A 20,018-nucleotide genomic window follows, 5' to 3' on the forward strand; every position below is an offset into this window, starting at 1 on the left:
ACGGTGAGGGCGCCTCGCCCCGCAAGCCGGGCCTCCGCTTCCCCCCTACCCGCCTTCCACGACGCCCAACCGCCCCGTCCCGGCGCAGGAGCCCGGCGCAGCGCACCTTACCACCACCAGCCGCGCAGGACGAAAGGGCAGGAATGGCGCCGGCGGCCGCCTATAAAGGCTTGGGACGTACCACGCCGCGGCGGGGGGGGGGGGAGCCGGACGTACCACGCCGCGGCGGGGGGGGGAGCCGGACGTACCACTGCTCCAGCAAGGCGGGGGGGGAGGGCGAGGCGTCCATTTTCTGCAGCGCGGCCCGGGAGGGAGCGGCGGGGCGCCGGGCCGGGGGGCTCCGCGCAGCCTCGCTGGGCCGGCAGAACCCTGACTTTAGGCACCCCTCTACTCGGCTGAAAGCAGGAAAGTGGGTTCATTCAGCCTGGGCTGGGACGGGCGACACCTCGAAGCGGGGCCCCTCATCTTGCAGCCGGGATGCCCAGTCCCCTCAGGGCAGCCGAGGGAGCGTCCGCAGGCCCTGCACCCTGAGGAGGTGCAGCGCTGCCCGTTGTGATGCGTTTTCCAGCAAAACTGGGTAGGTCAGTGCGATTTCAGACCACTTTTATTTGGAACAGAACAGCTGTTTTAAATAAAAGTTTCATTATTTTCACATTATAATGTCATCTTGATCGGAAAAGTTCTTTTGCTTTCCTTCTCCCTGTCAAACACATCGGCCGTCATCCTCAAAACCAAAACCCAACCCCACACCCTCACCCCCATCAACGCCACACGCCCCGAGCCTGCCCGAGGACGGCTGCAGCACAGCCCGGAGCCCCCACGACGATTTCTTTTGCACAACGTAACGGTCACCAGAACCATTTACCAAAAAAATACCTTTTTAAAACAGCAAAACTTTCTAGAAGAAGGACTAGTAGCGGTCCTGTAACGAGTCACCTACAATTTAGAAACGTTTTTTCCTCCGAGGCATTGATCCTCCAGCAAAAGCCAAAGCCAAACTTCCCCTTCTTGCAATTTTCAACATAAGTTCATTTCAGTAAAATACACAGGTTGCACGTCTCAGTATCAGAACATTAATTTCTGCATCAAATTCCTTGAAGGTGACAATATCTGGGAGTCCCGTGAAAGATCAAGAACACGTTAGCTAAGGGCAAAACGGCTGACCACAAAGAGAAGGGGACTTAAAACAAAATTCTCCATGCGATCTCGCTCTAGGTCAAATAGCATTTAAATTAACCATGTTGAGGAAAAAGCATTCACTAAAGATTCAGTGCCTATTTTTAATTCTCAGACCCCAGCAGCCCACGTTCAGGTAACCAAGACCAAAGCTGGAATTCCCGATACCAGCCAATGCTTTTCAAGGCTTCTCTGTACATCAGCAAAAGCAAAACCAGGCACACGCTCAATTACAAACAACTCTACAGGTCCCTTCAACAGTAAACCTCTATTTTTCCTGCAGCTAAGCTACCGCGGTCTCGTTACCACACATAGCCCTCCCCAAACTGTAACGGTGACAGACCCGGCTAATGGGAGGCATTGGTAAGGCGTCTTTCTGACTGCCTGGAAGAGAGACCCGCTGCTACCGGCGCCCCTGCCTCAAACGCCAGCCTTTGCCTGCGTCGCTTTTCTCGACTTCACACATCCATTAGTTGTACCTGGAAACACAGCGGTTATCAGCAACGTTAAGAGCAGACCACAACCAGTGGCCGAGCTTAAAAACACGCAGAGATTCACAGCGGTGCAGAAGCCTGTCTTCATAGACCAGGTGCACGATTTGTATCCACCATCTCCCTTCAGAAGAAGGAAAGGTCAGAACGGATCCAAAGCAGTAACACAATACAAAGGTTCACTGGCAAAAAGACACCGGTTAAATAAATTTTATCAGGATCTTGAGAAATGAGTATGGTAGGGGTATGACTCTGAAAGCTTTGGAAGGGGTGTTAATGAAAGCACACCTTAAAATGAATTATTACAGTGATCAGACATTGCAGTCGCTTACTCTCAACAGTACTTTTATGAGACATATTTATATATCCAATAATTAAATATAAAATCAAGGATGAGTGTCACAAAACAAGGAAATAATAAGGCTCGAAGCCCAGTCGGGCCCCAGATTACCCTTCTAGTCACTGTACCTTTCATTTTTACCTTTAAACATGCTGCTATTCTTACACGTAATAAAGCAATCAGAAAAGTTAATTGCAGATTCCTTGCTTTTGTGAAGCCTCAAACCTACTTCAACTTAGTACAAAAATAGGGGGGAAAAAAGATAAAACATTTGTTTGTTAGAAAGCAGAAAGGGGAAGAGATATTCACAGGCGGTTTGGACTGACAGAACCTAGGAAATAGGGACAACGCCAACAAATTTTCAGACTATCAAAAGGGAGCAGACAACGTTTTTGCTACCTGTTCGGTTTACCAGAATGTGATGTGCTAGCGTTATTCCTTATTTAGAATTCTTGGCAATCAAAAGAAACGCCCTAGGCAACAAGAAAAAACTGCAGTTGCACACTGATCAAACCTTTTTCCGACTCAGAGAGGGTATGCGGGTAAAAAAGCTGAATGTAACAAGTCAACCATGTGCACATCCACACGTACTATACAGTAAGAACATTCAAAAATATTGACATGAGACAGTGATCCTATAGTTTTCCTTTTCTTTTTCAGTTATATATATATATATATAGTTAAACAGCACATAGGAAAACACCACTATAGCTTTCACCGTGGCCAACAGGAAAATTCTGACAAATATAAAAGTGTATGCCTTTAAATTGTTAGATTTCTTCAAAACATAATACAGATAAAATGAAAGAAATATAATTTCTCATCATGTAACAAAAAAAAAATTAAACCCTTGGGAATTTACACAATTCTCAAACATCCAACTTTGCAGTCTTGAACATCTCGATCCCTACTACAGCAGGACATAGTATCACCAACATAAACGAGCAGAATTCCTCGAGAGCAGTGATGCTACGTGGATCCTAACGTGAAATTTCACTGTACTGAAACACGTAACTCAGATTTACATTCAGTATTTTGGAGGAAGGGCATGCGGCAGTCCCTTCACGCTTTATCCTTGCTGGCTGCCTACCCAGGAAGCATTATTGTTATTACTCCAAGAGGAAAGGAAAGAGGCTGGTAAGAGCCAGAAGGGCAAGGCCATGGTGTTGATTATGAAATGCCCTGCTCTTTGGATGAACTGTGAAAAATATTTTGTTAAAAGGCTCCATGTTAAAAATGGTCATCTTAAAAATACAGAGCATTTCTGCCTCTTCTTTTAAGTTCAAAGCTTGGGGAGAAGTGTTTTGCTAGAATTAACTACAGGTTTGCTGTAATAAACATATACGACAATGCCCTACGTAACACAGGGCCGACCACAGACTCCAGACAAACGTGATTGCTTTAGGTTTCAAGTGGTACGCGCGTCTCTGTTTTTGTATAAAAGGAACAGAGACGCTTCTGGAACCTTCGCTGCAGAGCCTTTGCCAGTGTCCAGCTTTTGGGCAAAGGAAATCTTGCCACACTGCAGAGTCACAATCTTGAGGACCAGAACGTACAAACAATCATGATTCAGTGTCTGATCCAGAACTGCTTTCTCGGCTGATTTCAATTTGTAGAGATGGTAAATTATCCAATCGACTCTTTTTTTGCCGAGACTGTTCTTTTTCCTTAATGAGAGCACCCCAAACCCGCTGGAGCTCTGAATCATCTTCCTCTGGAGATGCCACAGAGTTTTCAGGTTTATCTGAAGTCTTTTCTTGTGTCTTCGGAGCAGACCCTAACCGGGTCCATAAATTACCTGATCAGGTGAAAAACAAACATTTTTTAAAAAAAGACAGGACTAGGAGAAATTCTGGAGGAAGTCTGAGGAACCTAGCCTTAAATTCACTGCATCTCTTTAAACTCCTCCCACTCCTCCCACCTTAATGTTTGGCATGGAACTTGCTACGCTTTGAAGCAGTAGTTGAAATTAAAACATGGGAGGCTCAGTGCAGTCCTGTTCACTGTCTCCCATTTCCAGAGAATGCTACGCACAGGTCCGAAGCGCTGCTGCGTTCAATACACTTGTTTTAGTGCCCTGTTTTGACCACAGTTTTAAAGCGGTCCTCTACTTTTAAGCATACAAAAATACTCAGCTCAGCCTACCCACGTGGATGCCCCATCGCTGGCAGTGTTCAGGGCCAGGCTGGATGGGGCTCTGAGCAGCCTGGTCTGGTGGAGGGTGCCCCTGCCCGCGGCGGGGGGTTGGAACCAGATGGTCTTTAAGGTCCCTTCCAGCCCAAACCATTCTAGGATTCTAGGATACGATACATGTATTTAGATTTCAAAGCTCTGAACGAATGTTTCCTAATTCCTCTTTAATTTCACTCAACTGAACAGCCTTCGTGATTTTCTGCTGAAATTTCTCTTCTACTCTAAAATCAAAGGCATTGCAGTATTACACCTTCTCCATAAAACCAACCTGATTTCTTCTCTCTGGTATCAGAGTAGAGGCCTTTTACATCTTGTTTGGGGATTCCTAACCGGCTATGCACATCTGATATTGGCTCTCGACGAGGAGCAGAGGTACTACTTGGAGGTTTCATTTCTGGAGAATGCGGTCTTTTTCCCAGTCTTTGCCGCACATCTAGGGATATTTTCAGTGATTAAAATGACAAAAATCATGATGCATTTACTTTAGTTCTGCCAGCTAATTGCACAATTTGAAGAACTTGAAACTAGACAGATTCTCTGGTTTTATCTTTTCTGTAGTCTTTTCGTTAAGTCTTTCACAATCAGATCTCAGTCCTGGCAATGTCTGCAATAAAATTTATCCAGATTACTTTTTTCTTATTTTTTGGCAATAAATTTGACATTTAATGTTTTCAGGTTGTGCTATGTCCAGAAGATCGAAAAAGTAAGTTATTCCGTGGCTTGCTGCATTTCTGTTTTAGCAGCGCAGCGTGTATGCATCCGGCACGAGGTATGATTATACAAAAATTGGTATGCCTTCCACGATTCTTAATAGATACCTCGCTTTAGAATTCTAATACTGCTTGATATTTTGCAGAATAAAATGAAAACCAGAATATAAGAATCCTAAATATATTGATACTTAAACTTCAGAATGCAAGACTCGCATCATGAGTTGTCTGGTTTAGCTAGATATTCCTAGTCTTAAAGAGGGTTCAAACAAAAACATACAAAGGAAGTTACAGGATTTGTGTGTCAACTTGTCAGAACCCCAAAATGTGCAGGAGGGGTAAAATATACTAACATAACTTCTACGTTACATTGATACAGGAAAGTATCTTTCACTTATCAGTCAGAGATAATCCTCTGGATACTACGTACGTCAGAAGTACCTGAAATTACACACACCTGAGTCGAAAAAGCAAGTCAATTAAGCCCCAAAATAAACTCTGCCAACTGAAAAATACGTCCATATTCATGTAATACACGTTCTTTCACATAAGTAGCTAGTGTTTGACGTTTCATTTTGTATGAGCCTCCCCCCCCCATGCTATGTTTCTCAGAGTCACACAGAATCTCTGCCTCAAGGAGTGAGCAAATCAAAAAAGTGGGGGGAAATAGAAACAGGCAAATGAGTTGGATAAAAATAAATGTCACTCTCTCACTCAAATGTACGTCATTTTTCCCCAAAGCAATCCCCAACGCAGTCTCTTGGTGAGGAAAAATTAACTGTATGGATGCCGAAACTGCTGCTGAACAGAATTCCCTCAGGATCGTCAGCTGCAGTGTGAATATATCCATTGTAACGAGCCAGTCACAGTTCTGCACAACGTAAGAGTTTAAAATTACCTGATTTTACAGTGCTGTTTGGCTGACGTGGCCCAGTATTATTCTGACGTTTTTCTTCTAGCAGTAGTCTTACATCTGCAACTTTCTCTGATGATCCTTTACTGCCAATCCGATTTTTGATGTTACTGGTTGCTATGCTATCTGCTCGCATGGAATTCCTACATAAAATAATAATAGATTTAATGTCCCTTAAATGAAATGAAATCTAGTATAGTTCTTAAGTCTTCTTGTATGTAAAACTACATCATAGAAAACAGTAATATCAGGATTTCTTTACTGAGAAACAGAGGTAAAAACATTATTTAGAAGAGCACGTGTTCCAGTCAGAATCCAAAGTTCAGCAATAATCCCATCAATACCTCAGTATCCATTTCAAGGCAGGTATCGGGTTTGTCTCCTTAGGGCTGTGCCTCTGGGTCAAAATTCAGAGCAGATAAGCAACCTCAAAATTGTTAAAGGCCTTGACATTACAACGAAGTATAATCATGCTACTGAAAGGACGCATGTTAAAGTTATTAAAATAACCTACAATATAAGCGATTTTGGTTAATATGCCCATAATGAACATAAATTCCTTTTTGTCATCAACACTTAAGGGTTATTCTTCTTCCTGAGAAAAGAGGAAGGGGTAAAGGGAAAAGAGAAAGGAGTTCTTTCTCCCTGGCCTAGCTATGAAATGCAAGAAGTTAATTGTGCTCGCTTGCATACATTTCCATTCATTCCACTGTGAGCTTCATTATTATCAAGGAGGGTTACAGAAATCCGCAAAGGAAGCTATATTTTAAGAATGTTAATTGTAATTAAAAGCCTGTATCACTAGTTTCTGCATTTTGTATTTCTTTTTAAAATATCTACTACAAAATTATGTTAAGAATTGAAAAAGTAGCTTCAACGGTTTGTCTTTAAGCTTTGACAGCTCTGTCAGTAATTAAAATTTAGAATGGCTTTTCACTGATACTTGTAAATAAGAAACTTTTACCTAATATTTTTCAGTTGTGATTCCACCTCATCTGCGTACATCGTCATTTTCATGCTCTTTTTGGGAGAGGGTGTCGATATCATTTTCAGTTCAAGGTCATAGTCCATTTCATCAGAGTCAGACGCACTAGCACTGGATCGTCGTGCTGCACTGCGGTCTCGGGACTGTTTGAACGCTTGCAGTTCATCACGGTACTCTACCACAACTCTGTCATCTTCATCCATATCCTGATCTTCTTCCTCCTCTTCTTCCTCCTCAATAGGCTCCTCAGGAACATTTACTAAGCCTGTAGCAAAACAAACTGATTCTGATAAACTGAAGTTTATCATTCATATAAGGTGCCTTAAAACCAAGGGGAAAAAAAAAAAGGTACTGTAATTAATGACCCACTACAAACGAGTCTTTGTAGTTCTCTAAGGCTAAAGAGAGAAAGTATTCTGCGAAATATTCTAGAGTGGAATCCATATTACAGAATAGCCTAAGTGGAAGAAAATTGCCACAGGAGAAAAATAGCCCATGGCGTTCCCTATCTCAGCAGCCTGCTCAGGCATAAAGCTGACCCGACTACATAAGGTACAACTGCCTCCCGGAGTAGGTGCAGTTCACGCTTCCTGAACCAAGGATAACAATTCCTATGATCTTGCAGGGCTTAACGTGACAACCGCTGGCTCCGCAATAATCCTTTCAAGTCCTGCGAGCAGCAATACTAAAGATACGTGCGTGCTTTTTGGTATGAATTTATCACATTGTGCTGGTTGCGGCTGGGGTAGAGTTAATTTTCTTCCCCGTAGCTGGTATGGGGCTGTGTTTTGGACTTGTGCTGGAAAAGGTGTTGATAACGCAGGGATGTTGTTTTCATCGTTGCTGAGCAGTGCTGACACAGAGTCAAGGCCTTTTCTGCCTCTCCCCCCACCCCAGCAGCGAGCAGGCTGGGGGCACAAGGCGCTGGGAGGGGACAGGGCCGGGACAGCTGCCCCCAGCTGCCCAAAGGGCTGTCCCCCACCACAGGACGCCATGCTCGGCGGGTAGAGCTGGGGGAAGAAGGAGGAAGGGAGGGACGTTCGGAGCGATGGCGTTTGTCTTCCCAAGTCACCGCTAGGCGTGATGGAGCCCTGCTTTCCTGGGGATGGCTGAGCACCTGCCTGCCGATGGGAAGGAGGGAATGAATTCCTTGCTTTGCCTTGCTTGCGTGCGCGGCTTTTGCTTTCCCTATTAAACTGTCTTTATCTCAGCCCACGAGTTTTCTCACTTTTACTCTTCCGATTCTCTCCCCCATCCCACCATGGGGGAGTGAGCGAGCGGCTGCGTGGTGCTCAGTTGCCAGATGGGGTTAAACCATGACACGTATACTGATTTAAATATAAATCGACAACTTAAATTTAGTCATCAGCAGCGTGCAAGTATCTTTTCAGAAAGCAGTACCTCATCAACATGCAAAATCTTCCATGAGATTTGATACATCCATGGCTGTATTTTTAACACACCACTCATATGAAACTTTGACACTGTATTTGTCTCACGTCAAAGGTTTTTACACTCATTATTTTTCTAATGCACACCCCCCACCTTAGGGAGTAGATGAAGATATTCAAGCCTAATTAATAGAATTTTTCTAATCTTTATTGTTCTACATCTACAGCTTGCTTTTTCATAGAATGGAAGAATTGACATAGCAAGTATGACAAACTGCCAAGATGTTTAAAGAAGTTATGTCTTCTTGTTGCCCTTGATGCTATAGCCCCTATGTCCTAAGTTTGTAAAAGAAAAATGCCACATAAAAAGCAGCAGCTATCTTGGTAAGCCAATGAGCAGCGTGAAGTTTCTGCCTCAGTTGTTCCCTGCGAACTCTTTAAAATGTGATTCAGTTATAGACATTTTTTTTTAAAAGTACACTTCACTTCCACGCACGGCAGGGGATTACACGAGGCACTGTTTCAGGTCCTTTCCAGACCTCCACTCCCCAGCTGTTTTCTTACAGGGTTGACATCTTGGCATCAATTACCTGAATGACGATGTTTATAAGGAGGAGTCAAGCCAACATCATCCCCGATAAGCGTCCTTTTCTTTATCACATCTCGATGGATTCGACGTGAATGGTATCTTCGTTTCCTGAAAGACCATAAAAAGAATGACATTCCTGTCACAGAAAAGGCATCACGACTGAGCCATATTCAGTCCTGCATTAAGCATGTGCAATTATCGCTCACTTTAACAGCAGACGTACGCGTATGTCAGAGATCTGTGCTGAATGTTTTGAATATAAACATTCTTTATTTCCATGAGAAAATACTCCCCTTGCAAATTCATAGTCACATTGCAAAAACATTATTTACGCATAAGAAGCATCTACATAAACTGAAAAGAAAGAAAATCCACAAATTAAAACAGTTTTAGACTATCTTGTCCAATTACCTGCAACGTTCCAATTCCTCTATCCAATACTCACCAAGAATTGCTAAGAATCCCCTTCATGCCTCCGTAATTTGGATTGCCGTATTTCATGTAATACTGGCTTCGCCTGGCAGCTCCCAGCTCTTTTTTGTCATCTGAAGAAAACGTAAATTAAAGGAATATTTCCCTCTTAGAATATACCTTACAACACCAGCACAAAAATAAATAACCGTCCAGTCAAAGACACAGAGAGTGAAAGTAAGGCTGGATACACCTTACAGATCAGCATTACTTCCGTCTCCTTCACGAAGGATACCATTTTGCTGACACCTCTGAAATTTCTCCTACCACCACAGTTTTATTTGTGTCTAGAAACTTAATTCTAGAGAGACTGAGTTTCTACCTATCAGCTTAAGAGAGCACTACATCCCACTGCAACTGCTGGAGGCTGTACTTACCTTACTCATGACCTTTCTGTTCTTTATGGATGTGTCACTTTCCACATGGCCCAGAAATCAGATGGAATTTCGTTTTACTCATAAATATAATTTAATACCTCAACTGTATTTAGCAATAATTTCCACTAATACCTCATCAGCATCTCCAATAATTTTCATATTTATAAAAAGTGAAATTCACCTCTGTGGAGAAGGGCACCATACAGCCTGTTCTACGGTACTGGGAAGAACGCCCTGAGCCCAAGGTAAAATTTTTATGTACAGTAATTCTCATACAACTTGAACTGAAGTTGATTCACAGAGTAAATGGGGATTTATTGCAAAATCTTAATACCTAATGATTAGCAAAAAACCTAACAATTTTGCAAATAAAAATTAGGTACTTCAAGTCATTAATTAGTCAACAAATAAAATTACAACAAGCGATTAACTCATTATGCTTGTTAAGCTGTTCATTTACCTTTAGTAGCAAATCTCATGAATAGCTTGTTTCCTTTAGCCAGTTTATTGGCAGGGCGAAGATCATTACGCAGGAGAGAATCCTCTTCTACCTGGGAGAGGGCATCCAACTTTGGGGGGCAAAAAAGGTATTTTGGACTCAAAAATGAAATTACTGTTGAACAAAAATGGATTGCTTACAGAGAAGCAATCAACTGATTATTAAGAAAGTTACTTTTCAAATTATGTTCAAATGAACTCTGCTTTTTTTCTTGACAAACTAATGTGAATTTTTAAAGTAATTTGCCCTAAAGATTTAAAATATTTCCTTCTCTTCCTTCTTAACCTTATCTCAGATTATTAAATCCAATAATTGTCAAATAACACTGTATTACCGACGGAAATGCAGAAAATAAATAGCGCAACTTGGACACTGAAAAACAACTATTTGATTTTTTTGCTTGTTTCATATCTGAATGGTTTTACTAACAGGTTCTCATGCCCTCACACAATGACTGAAAGGCTTTTTTTTTTTTCATTTATATCTGCTTTATAGAAACTAAAATTCAGACTTCCATGACGTACGAGCATTCACTGAGCCATTCCTAAAGAAAATACTAATCACACCTATTATATATTCAGCCAGCGAAGATTAAATCGCTTACAAAACATCAGTGCGTATGCCGATTCCCACACGTCTCTGCGGCCAGCCTAAATCCTGTTTGTCTCTAAGCACTGCCTCCGCTGCTGAAAGGCCGTTGCCTTCCATTGTTGCTCTTTCATTGCCTCCTCTCAGCAGAGCAGAGCAGCCAGCCTAGCTCTGACGTGCTGGATGCCCTAGCACTCTTCAAAATCTACTTTCACAAAACACTCTTACGTAGCTATTCTCACCAACAGCATATCTGCACTTCATGTCATTTCCCCACCTCATTTACTTTGATAATTAAATTGTGAGTTGCAAATATATATGGTTAAAACTATAATGTTATAAAGACTTTACACCAGTCAGAGCAAAACTTCTGTAATCGTGTTTTCACTTTCCTTCTGTACTGACCTCAACGTCACTTGGATTGTCATCCTCAACCTCGCCTTCTTCTGTCTCATCATCAGAACTTTCCTCCTGTTTTTCTAAGAAGGAAAATAATTGGGAGGGGGGGAAATAACCTCCATTTTAGTGTCAGTCACATTTGATTATTATTACCTACATTCTCTGAAATGAAACTGAAGGTGTGATCCTTTCTTCTGTGCAGCCTAGAGAATAATCAAAACGGTAGACGTCTACAGAAATTCGAAGCACGCATGAGCACAGAATAACATTAAGTAGACAGCCTCTGTGCAGATAACTGCCTGCGGCAGCACACATGGATTATTAATTCTTTGAAAGCAAATGAAATTGCACTGCATTTCAGGGTATGACAGAGATCAGCAAAGGCAAGACTGTAAAAGGCATATAAAAGTCTATTTCCTTCAGCCTCCCTTTAAAATGCTGCAAGTACCTGCAAGTATCCAATACTAACGATGTAAAACAGCTTATTATTCAAAAGCGCAGAAGCTTCCGAGAGAGAAAAAAAAACCTTAGTGACTTAATTTCGAAGTGAAATAACTAACAGAAGAATGCACGCTTCCAGAACTACTAAAATTGTGAGATGCTTGCATAGATTTTTCAGGGCTCTTTTTAGCTCAGAGTAAGAAAATTGACATTGGAATTATTTTTTTTCTCCAAACAGTCCTCAGGAAAAAGGAAAAAAAAACCCAAGTAATGAATATGGACCGCTATCAACATATACCAATATCATTTGCAAAGACCTCAAAATACTTCATAGCCATAAGACTAAAATAAAACCTCTTTTCTATTTCAGAGTTCCTTATCTTAATCTCATCCGACAACAGACTTGAAAACTTAAAATAGAGAGCAGTAGCTGTTCAAAAGATCTTGAAGATATACCCAAGTTAAAAGAAAAGCGTAAAGCACAATTAACCAAACTGAGACCAAAGAGAGAATTCAGGTGAACAAATGAGCCAAATTCAAGCCTGAATAATTAAGTTCCATTAGGGACAGCATTTAAGCACTTTTTTCCCCCGAAACGATAAGCTTGTCACACTTCTCACAGTAAAGACTAGTCTCTTGCTTCCCTGAATGCCTAAACAGCCCTCAAATGCTTATCTGAAGAAGGAATGCAACTAAGCCAGACTACTCCAGTGTATCTGTATGCATCTCACACCTTAAGATGTAATTGAACAGCTTGCACTTTATCTAATATCCCGCTTTTCCAGATGAACAGGAGTAATTTAGGTGGCATTTTTATTTTAAGATGTGGTGCAACGATGACGCAATATGTAATTTGTAGCCAACAAGATTAAATACATGTATTTATGCTCCATTTAAACAAGACAGTCACTCATCTCCAAAAACTTCATAACAAGTCTTACTTGAAGCATTATCAACATTTGCCCAAAAATTAAAGTCACCCGGACTGTTGAGGAGCTACCACATTGTGGAGAAAAGCAACGCAAAAAGGGGATGAGCTAGAAGGATCCACAAGCTTAACAAAGCCCTAAAGCCCAAACTTTCCAGAAGGGCTTTTGGTAACACTGCAAATATTTAAGAGAGAGATTGGCTATTTGCATTTTGTTCATCTAGCATGTTTAAGCAAAATCTACGGGAGACTTAATAAATACAACATCTCTCTCTGCTTTGTGCTGTGTGGTACGGTACTTGGAACCACAGCAATTTATCACACCAGCCTAACAGCAAAACGGTCCTAAGGTAGCAAAAGATTTTTAATTTACACCCGTAAAATAAGTTTACAATTAAGGCAGTCAGGCACCAGATTTATCACAACATTATATGTACTTTTGCTGCTTTGCTCTTTTATAGCTGACCTTTCAGTGTGCTTCTTTCTTGAAATTATAATAGCCAAATTTACAGGCGATATCCACAGCGGTGAGGCGATACGCTGCCACATCAGTGTGAACGATACGCTTGAAGGATGGTGGTGTATGAAGAAAGGAATCAACTGTGGTATTTCAAAAGTAAGACATTTTCTTACACCTGCTTTTTCCACACTTAGAAGCCATCCTTTTACTGCCTTCGTACGCACATCACACAGACTCAGTTCTGTGCAACACGTACCACTATAAATATCATCGCTGAATATGACCCCGCATCTAACATGTTCAGTATCGACTGAGTTACTGCTTTTGGTCTAGCTCCAACCCACCTTTTAAGAAGCAGCTTCTTCAAAAGGTTTCCAAGATGAAAGCCTTTTTTTAAAGTGGCAGAATACATTTACCTGAAACTATATGATAGAAGCTCCTTCAGTACTTTAGATTACGCAGTACCCAAGCACAAGTTTAAAGTTTCGTTGATTTAACTAGATGATGTCTATATATGCATATCTCCGACTACCTTTCTTGGCTTTTTCAGCTGTCTTCTCTTCATTGTTTTCTCTGCTTTTTGTTTTCTCCTGATCAGGCAAGGAACTCATATTTATTAGAGCCCGTGTTGCTGTTACTTCATCAAGCCAGACCACATTACCTATGACATATATAAACACATACAAAAACAAAATGCAGTTTGTATAATCAAGGAGTCACATACATTGCCTTTCTGGAGAGGAATTACTAACAAAAGTTCAGAAGCGCTCTTATATAGCGACACAACAACAAAGTAATCAGATACCCTTCTGCAGGGGAAGTCGTGCTTTAACACACTTGCTAAGCTGGAGGACACACAGCTTTCATCACATGTCACCAAACACACAACTGATCAAACCCAAAATCATTGAAAAGCACAACCATATATATTAGAGACTGCTTCCTGAGCACAGAAATTAGGACACTGAATCAGGGTCAGCATATTTCATGAATGTGTTAGCACACGAATGCTATTGGGGGGGGTGGGGGGAGAGAAAAAACAGGAGGGGAAAAAAAGGAGGGGGGGGGGAAGAAAGAAGCCTCGATTTTTTTTCCCTTTGGCAATTTAACAGAACCTTGGACTTCGTTGCAGAATTCTGTTAATCTTTTCCAAAAAGCAGGAAAATAGGGGAAAATAGGAGAGACTGCTCGAGCACAGATTATAGCATACACAGGTCAACAATATGATTCAGTACATGCCTTAAGTATCAGCAGATGGTACTAAAATATAACTAAAATAACTTCTTAGGCCAATTAAAAGCATTTTATAGATGCCAAAATTGAAAGAGCTAAAACTGGTTATAAACAGGTTTTGAACAAAAGCTTTCTGCATGGATGCATTCAGTGCAAACAGAGCAACAAATGCCATTTACTGCTCTGCTGTTAAGCAGAGTATATTCAGATATCAAGAAAACTATAGTGTCCAAAAATAAAAGATTCTCTCTTCAATTACTTGAACAGACAAGATTTGCAAGGTGAAGAACACCCAGATACTAACTGCAACGACTGGCTAGCTAATAACCTTTCATTTATGTATGCCTACCTGCTCTTCACATACCCAAATTTTCAAAGCCTTTATCATTTTATGTTCATCAGTTTCAAACACAGAATACAGTCTAAATTCACCTTTGCACTAAGACATCGTGAGATGTAATTCAGTTGGGAATGTTAACATTTTTACCATGCTGCGATGCAAATTTATGCTGAAAAGACAATGCTTTTTCTTGGAATTATCACCAAATGTAGTTGGCACGTTAACTCAGAGCATGAAAATTAATCACTAAAAAAAGATGTGTTTTAACTATAATTGGGTAAAGTGCTCTTACTATTCTGAAGCCTGCGTTTTTGCACTGCAAGTTCACTCTGTTTCCATGCCAAATTCACGCATGTAACGCTTAAGAAAAAGGATAATCAGACAATTTTAGAAATGCAGCCTCAGATACAGGTTAACCTGTGCGCTTGCTAGCTTACGCATCACCACCGGTTCACCTAGCAGCTCTTTACTGCAACTGCCCACCCAGGGCTCACTGCGTTTCAAATTTTCTGTCAGCTTGTGGCCACATATCAAGCCGTCACACAGCGACTTGAAGGTTTCCAGTATTTTGTAGCATACCTGGCACACGAACATAATTCCTTCAGGGTCGTTCCAGGGAACCATGCTACTAATTCTCAGGTCTCAACCACGCTCATCAATAAACCAGTTTCCAGCAATCCCAATCCAATTGGAAAACCTGCACTGGCTCCTTCTTCTTCTATGATTTCTGTCACAGCATTTCTAGCCGCATGACAATCTTGGAGCCTTCCAGCTCCATGATCCAGTGCCCAACCGCAGCAAACAGCTCTTGTACAGTCTTTTGTATCACTGAAGAAGGCATGACTGTCAACAACCTTGTATCGTTCTGGCAGTCTCACTGCATGCTCGCTCCCCAATCCAATCCAATTCCTTTTCCAATCTATGTAAATCACATTCAGCTGCTACCTTCTTCCACCCACTAATTTCTCCTGCAGAATGCACTAAACAATTATGGCAACAAGTCTGCTCCTTCACAGCACAAAACCATACCAACCTGCCTGACTGCCACAGCTCAATCATCTTCTCTCAGAACGTCATCTTTTGTGACACTCACAAGCAGGTATACGATTCATGTCAGGATGTAAGCAGCACAAAATTTTAGACTTTTTTTTTCCCCACTTAGAGACCTGAAAGTTATTCTGTGCTATCTCTTTCCAATAATAAATACTCAGCCAGATAACGGGTTTGATTTTCACCATGTTATTAATTCTTTCCTTCTAAATCTCTTTTGACTAAGGCAAATGACAGGGAAACTGAGACAAAGATCGGTGACTTTGAAAGCCACTAAGACATCTGAGGTACAGCTATGACCGATATTTAAAAAAAAAAAAAAAAAAAAGAGTAAGAACTACAGACAAAAGACTCCGTTTACTTACATGATGTATCATCTAACCACTCAATATGAGCAGGAGGATACTCCTTGAAGTAGGCAAAGATGTCCTGCGTACTCATCTCATCCACCCCACAAATGTAAATTGTGTCCAGTCTCACTTTAGGAATTGCTATAAAGAGGAAGAGATACAAACCTGGTACTTATTTCTGTAGAGCAAGCTTTTATATTAGTAACATATGGGTTTAGAAAGCAAACATTTTAAATAAGCTAAAGGGAAGCTACTGAGAGCAAAGTATGATGTACACCATTCTAAAGCACCATAACTTGACCTATTATTCCACAATGCAAAACTTTAATAAATTGAAAATTAAAAAGAGGTAACATTACAAGCATTGGTAGATGTAGGTACTGCATAGCAATCAAACTGCCTTAAAACCGTTTGTTTTTAAATGCTGCCAAAGTACTACCATTAAGTACTAGAGAGCCAGAATACTAACGAGGCCTGCGACCAGGACACGTGTACAAAGCACTTCCCCTTGCAACAGCTGACGGAGAGCTGCTACAGGCCACGGCTTAGGGGGTCCAAGCTGCCAGTTGGAAAAAAAAAAAGCCTCGAGAACTAACTGGATGCCGAAAGCGCCAATCTGTTGTGCACACATCTCCTGGCTGAGCTGCTCACACTCCACCATGCCCAGCTTGCCACCTAGGAGCACAGGCGCAGTCAGTCCAGCTCCGCTCTGCGTACAGCAGAATCCGATCTCACTGTGCATGGCACAGAGTCCTCCGCTCATACACAAACAGCGACCCAGGCCTTTTCAAAGAATTTAAAGATTCTTAAAGCAGCACTGATCCAGAAGATGGATCTTGGACACGCAGCACTAGGTGCCGCTGCCAAACAGTAAATAACGTACACGAAAAACGTTTTCTTCTTTCTGGAGTTGGTAAAACGAGGAGCAAAATGGTAACTGTCAAGTAGTTTAAGAAGTAATGATATTAAAAGAAAAATGTGGTGGGAAAAAAAAAAAACAAACTGATTTCTTTTGGCAGCGACCTGGGAAAACCTCTGGGATGCAGGAAATATAGAATAAATTAAGTAATGGAACTGTGAGGAAGTAAACAAAGGGATCTTTTCTTCTTGACTGTGGGATAAACTTGTACCTTTCTTCATCATGTCCCGATCCAGTGCCACATTCCTTTGGGCGAGATTCACTTCAGCTCGAAAATGAAAGCGTTTTGCTCTTTGTTCCTTTTTCTCAATCGCTTCCTGCAAAATGCAAAACAATGCACTCAAAACAGGAATCACAGCAGCATTCCCAACAAGAGATTTAAAATAAAATTCCCTAGATGGCAACAATCTATACTAATAATTCTATTAATTCTAAAGAGACCTGTATGTTTCAGAATGCTGAAATAATCCATTGAAACATTTCTGTGCCATGTAACAGTTTTCACATAGGTCCAGCAACACAACTGGAATGAAGATGCATGGAAAACAAGCTATCTCGGACAGTGCTCAGACTCCATGATGGAACAGTAACATTATCTTTTCCTTCCTAACAAACGTACAGAGGCCGTGCTCAAAAAAACCTCTCTTGGAACAAGCATTTCTGCCACATGGAAAATTAGTCTTTTAAGAGATTTTTCCCTATCTGTTTTTTAAATATATACAAAAGTGTAAACTTGTCTCTCTGAGCATGACTTTAACAACACTACCTGGAGTGCTGACTCTAGAGATCTCACTTAGACTGGCAATTCAAGCTGCTTTTAAGTAGCTCATGAGCAACAGCTTATGTGGATCTTGTGCAGTTTTTGAAACTGACTGAGAAGCTCCTTATTCTACAGAATTTATTAGGAAGAATTATAGATTTTTGGATGTTCCTAACCAAAGTCAAATCTGGAACACAAACTGTGATTAGGCAAAAACTGCCACCAACGATACCCAAATAAACACGGGCTTTTTACTAGTTTGTAAAGATTGCCAAAACATCTTTGACCACATTTCTTAAAGTTTTTCAGAGCTGCATCATTAAAGAACGTTACGGAAGATGACAGCTTTCCCCTAACTAGGGAAACTTCAAATTCTTTACCGGATTACAATAACACAAGGCAGATATTGAAGCCAAAAAGCTGATTTTCAGTCTTCATCTGGAATCCTTTTTGTACCCTTTGATAAGCACAATCTTCTGAGCTTCAGTAACGCACAACGGGAATTCATGTCATTTGTCAACACGCTGTTGTGGTGGGGATTCATATTTGTGAGAACACGTAAAATCGTATCAGGCCTATAAAGTATATGACTGGATGCTTTTTCTCTGCTACCAAATGCTAGACACAGTGGTCAATTGTACAGTATGAAACAACTGCCAATTTGGTATCAAATGTACAGAGATGAGCTGTAGGATTACATTTCTGAAGTTCCACAGAATTATGTAACTTTAAGTTATTTAAATGCAAGAGCTGTTCACATTCTCCAAACTATGCCTTAAATAATTAAACAATAAGATGCCCTTGGAAGATACAAGGCAACGAAACTAGATTTTCCTGCCAAGCGCTCGTTCTTCCTTCTGTCACTCACCTAAGAGGAAAACCCGCAGCTGACTTGTCTCAAAGCGCTTTGTTGTGCAATATTGAGTGGCATCACGGCAATTTCGATAGAAACATTTTCAGCTTTTGGCACACAAATTTTTGTAACTTAAAAATGCTAATTCTCACAGTTTACAAGAAATATCAGGTCCTGATGCAGGCCACAACCAACAAAAGGAGAATTCACTAGTTACTGAAAAATGCCAGCTATCTGAACACGGGGCCAAGCTTCTGCGCATGCTGGGAAAGAAATAAATGAAACAGTTCCTCCTTTCCAGTAGCAATAATTAGAACATGTTGAAGAACCATAGCGCAAAAATTACCTTGGAGGTTACATCTATCCCAGTAATGAAACTTCCAGCTTTGTTTTCATATCTCCTACTAGTGTCCTGAAACAAAGAAAAATGGTGGTGAAATCTCAATGAACACCAAAAGCAACACACTTGCTATGCTGAAAAAAAAATCTGGCCATTTCTACAACACATACATCCTCCTTCCCTTGATCCTTACTCCAAGCTACATCCCTAGGTAGACAGGTACACAAGCAGTAACTCTCGCTGATGTCAGTGAAGGTAAAAGCATACGAACTGAACCAAACTTCCTTTACTACAAGGATTCTTTCCTTTGGCAAAATTTAGTTTCTGTCTCTGCCACTGCTAAGGGTTTTCTTTACTCTCTCTCAGCAATACAGGGGAAGTCATCGAACACCCTTCCTAACTATAAACTTCCACAATTTTGGTTTTGGGTATAATTTCCTTATAAAACATGAACAGATTTGACAGCGATACCTGACTCCCGAACTGTCAGTTTGCAGCTTTTAGTCTCAGAAGTCAGAACACCAAGCCATATCCACAATTAAACAAGTAACTTTTTATTCCTATCATTATTTCAAACCCAACTTCCAAATACCAGGCAGATGAAACGTTACTGTTTTGACACGATCCTACTGATAAAGAGTAAAAACGGAGAATGACGTGGGGAAAAAAATTACAAGTTTCGTTTCCATCAGTCAGGACTGCTGAACTCACAAGACTGCACTAAACCACGCAGACCCTGGACCAATGACCCAGTTCTGTCCCTTCCATTGTACACATATGTAAAAATGGCACCTCTTCATTCCGGCACCCTCAGGACCATCACCTGGCAAAAGTTTGGAGCTGGAAGAACCAGCTGGAAGAAAGTCTTGCTTTTTTCAGGAGAAAACGTGTTCTTTATACTCGTGCTGCAATAATTATTTTGGCTAAAGGACTTTTTCTAGAAAGTAGGCCAGCCTCAGTTTAGAAATACCAAAGTACACACAATCTAACTGCTTTTCTTAGTAACAGCATCAAAGTTTGTCTAAAGCTGCCAAATGTTTAGAGCTATTAAAAAGAAAAGCAAAATAAGCATTATTTTTTAAGTTAAAAACCCCCACTGTCTAAGGTTGACTCATGGAGCACAGGGAAGTACAATAGGCTGCTGTCTCTTAGGCCACGCATTTGGTCGAAGCTCGAGCACGTTGGTAAATCAGCTAATTAGAGATTAGTTTCTCAAGTAATT

The 20,018-nt window shown here is 41.0% G+C and overlaps 1 protein-coding gene across 3 annotated transcripts in view; it reads right to left on the reverse strand.

The window, feature by feature from the left end:
• NCBP3 (nuclear cap binding subunit 3) overlaps nt 1-20,018 on the reverse strand; it is a 41,217-nt gene that overhangs the window by 20,303 nt on the left and 896 nt on the right. For 2 of the 3 annotated variants that reach the window (XM_087751713.1, XM_087751712.1), the window contains exons 2-13: nt 18,803-18,868; nt 17,055-17,160; nt 15,940-16,065; nt 13,484-13,612; nt 11,129-11,202; nt 10,097-10,205; nt 9,234-9,333; nt 8,790-8,896; nt 6,788-7,073; nt 5,809-5,966; nt 4,469-4,633; nt 107-3,805 (exon numbers count right to left, since the gene is read on the reverse strand). In XM_087751713.1, the coding sequence (XP_087607839.1) occupies nt 3,570-3,805; nt 4,469-4,633; nt 5,809-5,966; nt 6,788-7,073; nt 8,790-8,896; nt 9,234-9,333; nt 10,097-10,205; nt 11,129-11,202; nt 13,484-13,612; nt 15,940-16,065; nt 17,055-17,160; nt 18,803-18,868 (1,662 nt within the window). In that variant the 3' untranslated portion in view covers nt 107-3,569. The remainder of the gene's footprint in view (nt 1-106; nt 3,806-4,468; nt 4,634-5,808; nt 5,967-6,787; nt 7,074-8,789; nt 8,897-9,233; nt 9,334-10,096; nt 10,206-11,128; nt 11,203-13,483; nt 13,613-15,939; nt 16,066-17,054; nt 17,161-18,802; nt 18,869-20,018) is intronic. The other variant, XM_087751710.1, reaches the window with a different exon arrangement.

Source organism: Nipponia nippon, unplaced genomic scaffold, assembly GCF_047370975.1.
Source record: "Nipponia nippon isolate SJK-2023a ecotype South Korea unplaced genomic scaffold, ASM4737097v1 scaffold_15, whole genome shotgun sequence".
NCBI lineage: Eukaryota > Metazoa > Chordata > Aves > Pelecaniformes > Threskiornithidae > Nipponia > Nipponia nippon.